This window comes from Triplophysa rosa, linkage group LG4 (assembly GCF_024868665.1).
Source record: "Triplophysa rosa linkage group LG4, Trosa_1v2, whole genome shotgun sequence".
NCBI classification, from domain to species: Eukaryota; Metazoa; Chordata; class Actinopteri; order Cypriniformes; family Nemacheilidae; genus Triplophysa; species Triplophysa rosa.
In genome coordinates this window covers 11,848,643-11,862,419 of record NC_079893.1, presented here as the reverse complement: position 1 = coordinate 11,862,419, position 13,777 = coordinate 11,848,643, and the positions used below count along the sequence as shown (strand labels likewise).

Genomic DNA, 13,777 nt, shown 5'->3' with positions numbered 1-13,777 from the left:
CTGATCGAGATAGAAAGAGACGGGGAGGAATAGAGAGAAAGCGAGATGGGGAGGGGGGGTGTCTTTCTAATTGTGTGTCATTACTGTGAGACTCGCTGATTTGGGGGTTCAGGCAGACGCTCATTTAGAAAAAAGAGAGAGATCGAGAGGAAGAGAGGTTGTTTCTCTCATTACTGGACACACAGAGCTGCAGGAGGTGATGGGAGCTCATAAGGTCATGCCATGCCAGACACAAATTGCCAGAACGAGACTGTGGCATGCAAGCGTTTCTGTGCCACGCTTTATACCCAAACTGTACCAAGTACGTACGGCACCCTGCTGCACAATCAAGTCAAAAAACTGCCATATGGCATTATAGATGATCAGAAAGAGAGCGAGTGTGACAGCGAGCGTGTGCGCTGGGGGAGGGATCGAATATCAGCACAAACTGTACTGTAATGCAGTCTTCTGCACACGTAGAATAACTTCAGGACTGCAGGAAATGAATCATTGCCTATAGCTTGACTTGTCAATGTCCATCAAATCTGTCAATTTATCTGCCTGTAATGTTTCATATTGTATGTTTGATAGAAACAACAAGGAATTGACCGCCTGCATTTGGGGAAAACAAATCTTGGTTAGCATACTTACATAGTTTCAAGTGTAGGCGGTTTTGTTGAAGATCCAACCCTTTCTCAATAAACCAATAAAATCACTGTTTCAGTTTTAATCATTCTGTAATTGAATATTTGTGTACAGTATCATGAAATCGGTCATGTACAGTAAGGTATCAAACAGCAATTAACACACACACACACACACACACACACACACACACACACACACACACACACACACACACACACACACACACACACACAAAAGAGGATATTTTGAAGAATGTTGGTAACCAAGCAACTTTGGCTTTCATTGACACAAAACCACCGAGACATTTCTTAAAATATCTCCTTTTGTGTAAGAAAGAGTCATATACAGGTTTTTAAGAAATTATTTTAAGAAATTAAATGCATTTCGTGCTGTATTTGAAGCGTAGAAAAACACATGCAATCATTTAGGCTTGTTTCCGTTTCTCCTTATAAAATTGACCAAAATCTCTGTTCCTTTCAAAACGTAGCAAAAAACCACACCCCTATTATACAATGCATGGCCAGCTATATCTGTAGGCTTTTATGTCTGTTGTGTTCGTAGATTGGACAGTTGACTTTCTTCCAGCTACAGATTGCACACGCATCATGAGTCCTTTAAGCTTCTGAAAAGCTAAAGAGTGAATAAGGGTACCGACTGATTAATCAATATTGTACTAGAATGGCCACTCACTGGTTATGCTGAATAGCTAATTGAGTATTTAAGTGATTAATTTCAGCATATGGATAACTGGATCACGCTACGAAATAATTGTCGATTTGACTAGTAGCATGAGCATATGTTCTAATTACTAGGAGACTTGTGATTGTATACACACGATTGACTGGCGTGACGCGAGGCGTATGTTGAACCGACAAAGGCCAACATGCTTTCGAACGTTGTCTGTTTGGTGGCTGCGAAGTTCATAGTCGTTTGGCAAGATGCACACTCATTTGACCGGGAATTTACTTGTAGCATAATAACATGGTCATTTGATCACACGCACACACCGTTTTTACGGGTACCGTGGGCGTATGTCCATATGCTCCTGTTTGTAATCTGGGACATCTGGTTCAAACCCTCCTGTTCACTTATGTTAAGCAGCCATCAATCACACAAATGTGTGTATGAAAGCATGAAACAAAGAAACAGAAAAAGGATACACTGCTGTATGCATGCGTGTACTGTACAAAGGAGTGGCATTGTTGAGCGTTTTTGTAAGTTTAAGGAGACAGTGCCCGTATAGTGCTTTATTTTTAATAAGGTAAAGATGTTCTGTGCTGGCTGGCCATATATAACCATCTGTGCAGGTGGGGGGGGGAGGTTGATGCATTTAACTGTTGCAGGAGGCACATGTGTCTTCTTCACAAGGGTATTTTTATCCTATGCCGTCATGCTTCAGTCCTTACCGTTGCACATTCAAACACGCACATTCTTTTCTGTTCCAAGCATATTTGACGGGTGATTTACCGGCTGCGCGGACAAACAACACACAAAAATCAATAATCTCTATTAAATGTTATAGATTTGTTTTGCAATCTCATTGACTTCATTACTCAGGCATGATTCAGAAACCACAGAGAGTGTCAACAGATAAGATGAATCATATTATCTGGAGTCGGCTGCATCACTCTCTGCTTTTTGATCGGCAAGTCTAGCTTAACTTTTTGTTGTTTACCATTGCTGTCATTTTAACGTGTTACAGTAATTGACTTTGGTTAATTACTGTATGTGAACATAATGCATTTATTAATGCACCCTAAAAGAACTAGGCAGAAAAGGATGAAACAAAACAAGGCATGTGATTTTGTTGAAATGAAGCCTGATCATTCCTGTCAGTCTCACAAATACTAAGCTTTCGGTCCTATTGCTTATTTTGCATACAGATGTTTGCATATTACCGTAGAAATTAGGAAAGAAGGTGATACGTCGGACTGCTTTATGAAGATGTGAAAGTGTATAAGGTGTAAAGCGCTAGGCTAATTAGACTGCACTATAAATTAAACGGGGACAATTATCGCTCACATTTATAATGGTGTGTGAGGCTGCGATATATTATTCACCCTAGTACCTATACGACCTTGGTGACATCAAAAGAAAAGAAAAGTTATCGCAGGGGTGGAGAAACGTGTTAGTTTTTGTTTACGAAAACATTTTCCCTTTTCTAATAATAATGTGCGCTGATGAATCATCCATAACGCACGCTGAAGAAAATAATCGGGATTAGGTTTGATTCATGCTGCCTTTGAAGTTTAAAGAATGAAAGTGGCCTTTAGCCGTAACATTAACATTCTCCATGTGTGTGTCCTTTGTCTTGCTTCAGGTGTGCGTGTCAGAGAGGATCTCCATGGCTGTAAGGTACGCGAGACGGAACTTCTGTGAATCACTGCAGAGGTCACCGGTGGTCATGTGGTCCACACGCCTACTTTTCCTCTTCGCGCTCTTCACACCCGTCACACTCGGTAAGATACACAGACACACAAACACGCACACAGAAAAGCCAATTATTTCCTTGTTTTGGTGTTTTCGGCAGAGATAGATAAATGAGATGTCTTACTGCTTTTATTTGATTATGTATCCCTCCAACCTTGAAGTGTAGACTGTCAGATAAAGACGAGCCAAATGACAGCAAGCTGCGCGGCTCCCAAATCTTCAGTAAAATTCCACAAAGTTTTTCCATCTTATTAAAAGTTTCGGAAAGTTCTAATTGAGACATCTCTACGCGGAGCAATAAATGATTCATGCGCAATCACCGAATTTCACAACCGCCGCACATCCTTTAGTATCAAAACGTTTTCGCACATACACGGAAACATTGGAGAGAGACATCCAAAGCGCGCAAACACAAATAACTCTCAGAGCCTTTTAATAGATGGCTCCATTTTGAGAAACACCCGAGTGAATGATGAAACATAGCTGAATGATTTTTCTGTGAACGAACCATTTTATGAGCCGATCCATAACTATAAAAATTGTGGGAATGTGTGTGAACCTGTTAAAAGTGAGGGAGACAGAGTGCAGAAGTAAGAAGATCTGACAGATCAATAAGCAGAGATGCAGCCGTCTAGACATTCTGTGTGTGTGTGGTGTGTGTGATTTACACACGTGAGAGTGACCCTTTGTGGATGTTGGTCCCTCAAGGGGACCTTTAACGTAACGTTTTGAGCTCAGAGGACACTGGAGAATTGGCCAGCTGGGGAAGGTTTTTACAAACATGAGGAAAACGTTGAACCCAAGCGTTAAATGCATGCGATTAATACTTAAATCGTTTGCCTGACACTTTTTGAAAGCAATTTTTAAAATGAGGAGGACAATGAAGTGATTTTTCCTAATTGGTTTTAAAAGAAAAGGTGGAAATATTGTATAGAAAGGATTTTTTATTTAAACAATTCTTTCAAATAAAGATGCAACACGATGCCATAGAAGAAACATTTTGTCTGTATGGCTCCATGGCTATATGGCACCTTTAACATCCACAGAACCTTTTTGTTTCACAAAATATTTTTGTATTATGGAAATATACAGACAGAAATGGTTCTTTTAAGGTTCTTTAAAGACCCAAACATGGTTCTTCAATGGCGTTGCTGTGAAGAACCCTACTCTCTAGTGTGGAGTTGGTTTATTTAGGCTTTAATCTTAAAGGGACAGTTCACCCCAAAAACAATTCTGTCATCATTTACTTACCCTCGAGTTGTTGCAAATCTGTATAAACTTCTTTGATCTGATGCACAGAGATTTGGAGGAATGCTTGTAATCAAGCAGCTCTTGGCCACCATTGACTACCATATTAGGAAAAATTACAATGGTAGTCAACAGTGCCCCAGAACTGTTTGCTTTCCTACATTCTTCAAAATATCTTCTTTTGTGTTCAACAGAATAAAGAATTGGTATGGACTAGCATGGTAGTCAAAGGGGGCCAAGAACTGTTTAGGAAAGATTACTTATTACTTATTTATTAAATTACTAATTTTTTTGTTCTGTTGAACACAAAAGAGGACATTTTGAAGAGAGTAGGACTGCAAACAGTTCTAGGGCACTTTTGACTATCATTGTATTTTTTTCTACTATGGTAGGCAATGGGGGGCAAAATCTGTCTGGTTATAAGCATTCTTCCAAATATCTTTCTCTGTGTTCATCAGAACAAAGAAATTCAAACAGATTTGGAACAACTTGACTAAATGATGACAGAATTTTCATTTTTGGGTGAAGTATCCCTTTAAAGCCACACTATTGAAATTTTGCTCACGGCTCCCCCATGTGGTTGATAAGCGCAATTGTCTGTTACCAGTGTCATAAATAATGTCACTGTATAAGCTTCCCAGTGGGCAGCGCAATGCACGTGAAATTGTTGACTAAACTGATTAAACCGGCGAATGCAGAAACGTTGTTTGGAAACCATTTCGCACTCTTCCGCAGGCAGGGAATGGGCGGGGCTGTGTGTACCGACCCGAACACAGAACATACAGTGTGTGGTTGTCGCCGCTATGAGGCTGCTTAGATAGCAGCAGGAGGAGAATTCGACCAGTTAAGAGTTGTTCTACAACTGAAATAATTTTAGAGACTTTATTTCAAGGTCGAAAAAACTACAAAGTGTTGCTTTAAGTGTTCATACTCTGTCCTAAAAGGAAAATTTAAATATCATTTACTCAGCCTCATGTCTTTTAAAACCCATATGGTATGCTTTCTCTCCAGGAGGATTTATTAAGAGTGACCACAACTGTCAAGATTTTCAGTGAATAAAGACTTACTGATATTTAAATAAGCTGCAGTCATATTGTCTATTTAATGGTGCTTTTTGTCCATTTTGTAGCTTGACAGCCTGTGGTCCGTATCCACTTTAATTGCATAGACGAGATCTCAGACATTCTGCCAAAATTGATTTTGGTGTTTTAAAGAAGAATAAAACGACATGGAATGACATGATAACATGTTCTTGTAGCTCAGCTGGCAGAGCGTTGCATTAGCAGTGCAAATGTCATGGGTTTGATTATTTTACCCATCATTTTGTAAGTCACTTTGGATAAAAGTGTCTGCCAAATGCATGAACGTATTGATGACAGAATTTTCAATTTTGGGTGAACTGTTCCCTTAACAATTGCTCTTCAACAACTGCTCTCTCTCTCTCTCTCTCTCTCTCTCTCTCTCTCTCTCTCTCTCTCTCTCTCTCTCTTTTCTCTCTCATTGATGTTCTCTATATCTCTGTTATACACACATTCATTCACTCGCTTCTTTTTTCTCACTGTCATCGATTGCCTCTTTTCTCTCACACTCACCTTCCACTGGTCTCAAGGGCGTTGAAACACAGTTCCTCCTCGAGAGTAGGCTTTCTTCCCTGCACTAAATCCTATTTAAACCAATAACCTACATTACACCCATTTCAATTCCATACATTTAGCCCCGCCCACACACTCAGTCTTTTCTGCCGGCCTTTGCTTTCTCTTAGTATAAGAATGGCACTTCTGCTGTCATTATCTTGCGTATGAGAGTGTATGAGCCTGACGTTTAAAACACAACAGAAACAATTACAGTGACAACTAAATCGTGAACCGTGATTGGAGGATGTTGTTTCACCCTAATGCTTTATTTGCTGTCTCTTCTGTCAGTATGTATGCAAATCGGAGGCAGCAGCAGAATATGAAATTAACTCATGCAGACAGTCAAGTGTCATTCACATCCCTCAGATTAATTTCACAAGAGCCCGTGTGTGAGTGTGGTGGTGTCTTTGTCTGTGTGTAGGCATTAAAATGCCGTTTGTTGTGTTGGTGTGTCTATGCATGGCTATACGTCATGCAAGGGAAAGGAACGTGTTGCTACGGTAACAGGAAAGGGGAGGCTGTAAAGAATGTAATTTTTTATTTAAGGGTGTGTGTGTGTGATCTTGATTTTTTTTACGAGCATGATAATGTGACTTTTTGGCGCGGATATGAGATCTTTATATTGTGTAATGAAAGAATAGTTCTTCTCTCAGTGCATGCGTTCCTCAAAAACTTACTCGTCAAAGGTTTGAGATTGGATTATTATATGTACAGTATGAGACAGATTGTGCATGAATGAAAAATGAAGAACATTCTGTTCACATTACAGTTTGTTTCATAGTTCGCTTAATGGAATATTTTTCTTTTCACAGTTTTGAGTCGGGCCCCAGTGCCGATGGCTGTGGTGCGTCGAGAGTTGTCATGTGAGGGTTATCCTATCGAACTGCGCTGCCCGGGCACCGATGTCATTATGATCGAGAGCGCCAATTATGGGCGCACAGATGACAAGATCTGTGACTCGGACCCTGCTCAGATGGAGAACACTCGCTGCTATCTGCCTGATGCCTACAAGATTATGGGCCTCAGGTATAGAGATACATTCACAAATGCTTTGTGTTCTTTTGTACTCTTTTGTATTACAGTGTACGTATTTGTGTTTGTGTGTGCATGTTCACGCTGCAGATAAACGAAATGATCACCATTTGTGTCCACAACATTTGAAGTGGAATTTTTTTTTCTAAATTAATTATTCAATTAATTAATTATTCAATTATCATGTGATTATGGTGATTTTTTATAGGGCTGTCAAACGATTAATTGCGATTAATCACATTCCAGAATAAAAGTTTGTGTTTACATAATATATGTCTGTGTACTGTCCATATAAATGTTGTGTTTATAAACACATGCATGCATATATTTAAGAAAAATATATAAATTAATAAACACAATTATAAACATTTATATATAATTTAAAATATTGGTAAATAAATACATCTAAATAATACCTAAACATACATGTATGTGTATCTTTTTGTAATTATAAATACAAGATTATTATGCACAGTACTCGGACATATATTATGTAAACAGATTTTTATTCTGGATGCGATTAATCGATTGACAGCCCTATTTTTTATAATTATTTGAAGGGAATACTGTATGTACAGTACATTTTTGTATCGTTAATTGTATTTGAATTATATTTCAAATATTTATCATACAGATGTAGTATGTAATGATTTGTTATTTTTGCTAGATCAATTAGATTTATCTAAAAATGTTAATTTGAATTAAAACAGAATACACGTTACTTACTTTACTTACAATGTTTCTTACTAACTTTTATTTTAAGTGACAGAATTGAGAAAACATGACACTGTAATGAGAAGTTTGAGTTAACTATAAAGATAACTATAATAATAACTTAAATAGCATCCACACCAATGAACGATAACATTGTTTATTTTAAGCTCCCGTACACTGCAGTTTAACATTATAAATGCATGAGCACTTTAAACTGAAAGCGATTTTGATTGGCTGTCAATTTTTTATGAAGCGCTTAGAAAGCGATCCCAATGATATTGTTCCTCTGTATCGTGATTCGTTACCATTATAATTGTCCTGTGAACTTTTTTCCTGTGAATTTTGGTTAGTTTGATATGGCGCAATGCTTATTTCATTATAAGCACTTAAAGACTCAGAAAACAGAAAACAATAAAAATAAAAATAAGGTTGCCAAAATGAAAAAGGAATGTTGTCTTGGGTCCTATAATAAGGGGCACCACTACCATCTCTATGGTATAGGACACTCATTAAGAACAATGGAAAGTGTGCGCACCCATACATTTTGTTCTGGTCAATGAATTTTAGCAGCGACCCTGTCTATACGTCAGTTATCACCGTGTCAGCCGGCCTCCAGCATTCCGTACACACACACTGAATAACAATTTAGATGCGGTTGTCACTAACACAACTTTGCAGGGTGCACGTGTGGGTTGAGTCGAGCACATTGTTTAGGGCAGACCTGTCAACACTTTGATGTGTGCACATAATTACCCCATAGAAGTGTAATGAAATAACAGGAAAAAGTCATTGTGTTTCAAAAGCAGGTGTTGTGGGTATGATGACAAACAAAAATGTTTCAATCGTGCACGAAATTACTCAAATATTTAAAAGCACCCACATTGTATAACACGCCAAAAAACATTATAGAAGGACAAATGAATTAAGCTTTGCATCCATTCTGCGCAGACGCAGCTGCGTACAAAAACAGAACCCACGCAGAATGATCCCCCGTTAGCATCATGAGCATCTGCGTCATGAAATGGAACGTTATCGTTTCAGTCCCGGCTAACTTTGAGAGCACAGCTTGCTATCTGTCTGACCTTGACTTTGATCGGGACGACAACCTGGCACCCCGTGGCACAAAAGAAGAAATGCAGGGAAACAGAATCTCGTTTTCCTCCCCGGCCATGCGCAGATAATCTCAATCTTTGAATGAATGCGTCACGCTGTGTAACGTCACGCCTTGCCCTGAAACACAAAATTGCAAAGTTGTTTAATTTCGAACTGGATTTAATTATATATATATATGTTTTGCTCATTCATAATTATAACCAGCGCACGTGTGCGTATGTAGGCTTGTGTTTAACCGGTAGAAAAGTGTAAGGGAGAGAGAGCCCCATATCCCGCCCCGAGGTTGCCTGTTATGCCACCTGTGTGTGTGGCCAGCTGCCACACACACATACACACTCGTACACACACCGCCTCAGGGCAGACCAGACTGTAAGATCCAATTAGCAAGGCCATAGACCATACCCAGAGTCAGTGTGGAGGAAATTACCATTTATGAGTTCTCCTTTCAAACACACACGCACACACACAATACCTGAAACACATGCTCGCATTCACACGCCCTCATCCGAGACTGGATTTTGATCTTTGCCAGCTATGCCAGCCTCTCTCTGATTAACACACAAGAGATACATTTTTCAGTTTTTATAACTCTCTGCTGCTAATGTGCAAGGCGCTCTCCAAACGCAACAGCGTCTAATTCCCACAGCGGAATTAAGAAACGTTCGGTGAAACAGAAAGGAAGACCAGAGAAGATTTCGCCTTTTTTCTCGGTGCTGCTCCGCTGCTTTTTATAGAAGCTGTGGCTAGAATCACACATCATTTATCATTCTCCACCTCATCTCTCTCTCTCTCTCTCTCTCTCTCTCTCTCTCTCTCTCTCTGTGTGTGTGTCACTCGCACTCTCTCATTTTGTCTGACCTTTACATCTCACTCAGTCTGGTCTAATGTATTCACAGTATGTGTGTGTGTGTGTGTGTGTGTGATGCTGGGCTAATGCTCTAATCAATGAGAGGAGGTAATTGGAAGGTGATTGTTTGGGAGCCCCTTATCCAAGATCTATTGGCAGACGTAATATATTACACAAAGAGATTTCAACTAGCAGGTCTGATGCAATTCAGAGCAGAGAAAATGGAACTGATATCACATGCTGCATGCTAAACAGTTGTTCCAGAAATTAAAACACAAAAGGGAGACTGTGATTGGTCACGATAGTTGATCTCCAATCATTTGTGTTACGTCACACGTGTAAACTATGTCAAATAAATTAAATGTGACTTTGTGAAAGCAGGATCATTTTTCAGGCCTCATAGTCTCCCCCAGTTTTCATTTTTTCTGTAACGTGGAAATTTTATTACTGTAATGTGATGCATGTGCATTGAGTGAAAAACATTTTGTTTTCATTTAAATTGTAAGTATACATCACACTTTTTAAAAATGAACGAAGAAATTAGTACATTTTCCAATTCTGTTAATCCTAAACACTATGCAATTCAGTGCAAATTTCAAAATACAGGTGAAAAAATACAAAAAAATTTGGAAATACCACAGAAAATTGCTTCATGTTTATTTAAGACATTGTGCGCTGTTTTTTACAGATTTTTTGTAATTTATTAAATTCCTAAATTTTGTACTGTGTTTTTTTGTAATATTCTGATTTTAATAGTATCATGTTCGAACAGTAAATATCAGAATATTGTCATTTGTTTTGTAAAAGTAAGTCATGAAAATAAACATTACAACAAATACATTTTTAATTACTGTACAGCCTTTAAAGGCGCAGTTCTTAATTAACAGCGGCCACTAGCGTTGTATTATAGATTTGCCACGAATCGCTCAGTCCAAACACGACGGTGGCCACCACATTACAAAAAGATTTCGTTCTCATGTTGACGCATGGAAGAGATTTTGCGGGCATTAGAAAGACTGTAGAAAGAGCTATGACTTACATAAAATAAAGTGGATTTTTAGTTTAAAAAGAAGGATAAAAGTCAGGCAATAGCTAGGACCTGTGTTAATATTATAAAGACTTTACAGCGGAGACACGTTAGGACTAAGTCTTTTAGCAGATATGTACTCACAGATATCTACGGAGATACTTTCCAGCAGAGAGAGACGTTGGAGAGAAAGATCGTCTAAAAATCACCTCCGAGGAGGTTGCTTTGATTCGGATCAGTACGTGAGTAACATAGGCTACTAACATACCAATATATGTTGTTGTTGTAATATTAGCTGTGTGACGGAGCAGTTTTGAGCGTCATTGTTTATCTGGAACCGCTTTAATATTGTACTCGTCCAGATACTTGAGAGAGAGAGCGAGAGCTGAAACTGGAGCGCGAGCGAGAGTGCGTTTTATTCTTTTACTCAATGATGAATAAACTTTCAGTTAATCCGCGGGTCACATGCGTTCCGCAACGGAGAGCACGATCCGTATGGATCACGGATCTTCCCGCGATCCGTTGCACCATGATGCTGCAGCGGAGAGGAAGAGGAAACGCGCGTTGTAGAGTTGTTTGTCCATTTAGGGCTGCTGTACAAAACATGGCGCCGAATTCAATGTATGTAGGCCCGCTCTGTATGTAGATATAAATAGCTTATTCTAAGGTATTACAAACTTAATGGTTCATTACGTAAGGTCTTTATACACCTCTGAAGAAATAGTTTTGTGTATTATATTGTATGTCTGTCAATAGATCCTCCTAAAAACGCTGTATTGTTCCTTTAAAGTTTGGGGTTTAAATCTGCTTAATTTTCAGGAAAATCATGTAACAATACAAAACAATACTAAAAATAGGCTTTATTTTATTATGCAATAGATAATTATTTAACATAAAAAAAAATATATATAGACATTTCTTTGCAATAATGCCAAATCTAATTGAATTAAAGTTTAAGTTTTGCTGCTTTTAATACAATCTATACACTATAGTGTTCTACAGCAGATACAGCATTTAAAATGCGCCGTCTTTCTCTTCTAGAAAAACAAGCAAAAATACTGATGACTCATCTCGTACGTCTGAACATATGCAAATTTATGCCCTAACAGAATGCTCTCTAGACTGAATATGTCCCCATCTCCCTAAATTATAAATACCACCTGTCTCTGACTGACTAGCAATAGCAAGCTGCAAATGTAAGGTTTGTCTGTGTTTGTATCTGAACGCTCATACTTAATTTATTCTTTATTTATTTACTTTATTTCCTTTCCCAACCATCAATTGATTGTGAAGGAAAGGAATTTGTATACGATGGAAACTAAAAGCATTTGGCTATTTAAACAAGAACTGAGTCTTTCGATATCTCTTTTCCAGCTTCCTCTTGCAAAATACATAAACACAGCAAAGAGAACTAGAAAACCATTTCAGTGGTCGCAGCAGAATTTCAAGTGTAAACATTAGGTCCACTTTATTGTACTGTTGATGATATCTGGAATGCTATGTGGAGCAGATGGTGGTACGACTGCAGGACTTCGTGTACTAGACATTCACAGGCATATTTTGATTTTGATCGTCATTACCAACTTCTGACGCACTTCTTAAACCTATTTGATGCGGAAAAACAGCAACCATAAGAGCCAATGTGCAAAATTGCTTGTGTATGATATAATGCAAGGCTGTTCAACTGCGGTCTTGGAGGGCCAATGTCCAGCAGAATTTAGATCCGACCCTCATCAAACACACATGTACAAGATTCTCAAAGTCGTGATATGTGTGGTTGTGTGTGAAATACAAATTTGTATATTCATACTAGGGGAGTCACAACATATAGGTATTGTCAATAATCCTGATGCACAATTACGATATCATGATAATTCTACACATATCGTAATATTGTAAACTATGCAGCACCTACAGTATTCAATATTTTGCTTTAAGAGTTACGTTTATTTGGAGTGTTATTCATTGACATATTCATTAAACATAATTTAAATATTCATTTCATTGACATCATTTTTTGCTTTAATTAACATAAATATTGCGATAATATTGTTACGGTGAATTATTTTGGCCAAAATAACTGTGTAGCGGAAATCTGATATTGTGACAGCCCTAATTCATACACAATAGAAAACCCTCAGATATCTTCAGAGTCAGGTGGAATATTTTTTAAAGTCAGTGTCTCTGTACTGTATGTCTAGATGATGCTGATGTAATCATGTGACACACTCCCTGTCTTCACCTCACACACTGTTCATTCAGTCATGTCCTCATCAAACTTGTGTGAGATGAACACGGGCTGTCAGTTAAAGTCACCCTAAAATCAAAACTGACAATTCATATTTTTTATGAAATATTGCAATTTTTCTTCTGTCGTTTAAAAAGAAAATGTCCTCATAATCTTTAATCAAAAACATTACCCTCCCTTACCCCTGCAAACTTCATCTTTTCTCTGCATAAATCTCTGTATGCCTTTTTGCGAGGGCGGGACTGTACTGACTGTTTCAATGATTAAATCAATTCTTTAAGGATGACATCAAATCCCGCTCTACATTTTTTTACTTTTTACTCAGATGTCACAAAAAAACACAATAGCAACTTTCCCAGGCCAATCTGTAGGTTACACCATACAAGTTCTTACTAATCCCACATAATCACAAAAAGATGTTGGGTGTATTGTAAATGCAAATCTTTACCTCAAGAAAATTATCCAAAAAAAAACTTTCGTCTTTTCTCTTCTCCTAAATTAGGTCATATCTGAGTGTAGCACACAAGAGCTGTCACCCCGGAAACCAGAGATGCCCCACAGCACTCTGGGAGTATGACTGTCACACTCACTCAGCACAGCAATTAGAGCCCACACACACTCGCAAACTGTAACACACACTCGACATACCTGTATATATATTTTTACACAAATGCCACTGTCTAAATTTCACTGTCTAAAAGAAAGAGAGAGAAAACACACATACAAATGAAAACACACACCTGAGCCCTTCAGACTGTCATATAATAATATTTTCTATGCTTGAAAACTTAAAGCTGAAGTGTGTGTCTGCCTATTTTAGAGCGCCCCATGGGTTTGAACTGGAAGGTTTCCATGGT

At 38.3% G+C, this 13,777-nt stretch overlaps 1 protein-coding gene across 7 annotated transcripts in view; it reads left to right on the top strand.

The window, feature by feature from the left end:
- The window catches only part of adgrl3.1 (adhesion G protein-coupled receptor L3.1), a 96,179-nt gene that overhangs the window by 18,645 nt on the left and 63,757 nt on the right, over positions 1-13,777 (top strand). For all 7 annotated transcript variants that reach the window (XM_057332401.1, XM_057332404.1, XM_057332399.1 and 4 more), the window contains exons 2-3: positions 2,948-3,086; positions 6,752-6,965. In XM_057332401.1, coding sequence (XP_057188384.1) covers positions 2,972-3,086; positions 6,752-6,965 — 329 coding nt within the window. In that variant the 5' untranslated portion in view covers positions 2,948-2,971. The remainder of the gene's footprint in view (positions 1-2,947; positions 3,087-6,751; positions 6,966-13,777) is intronic.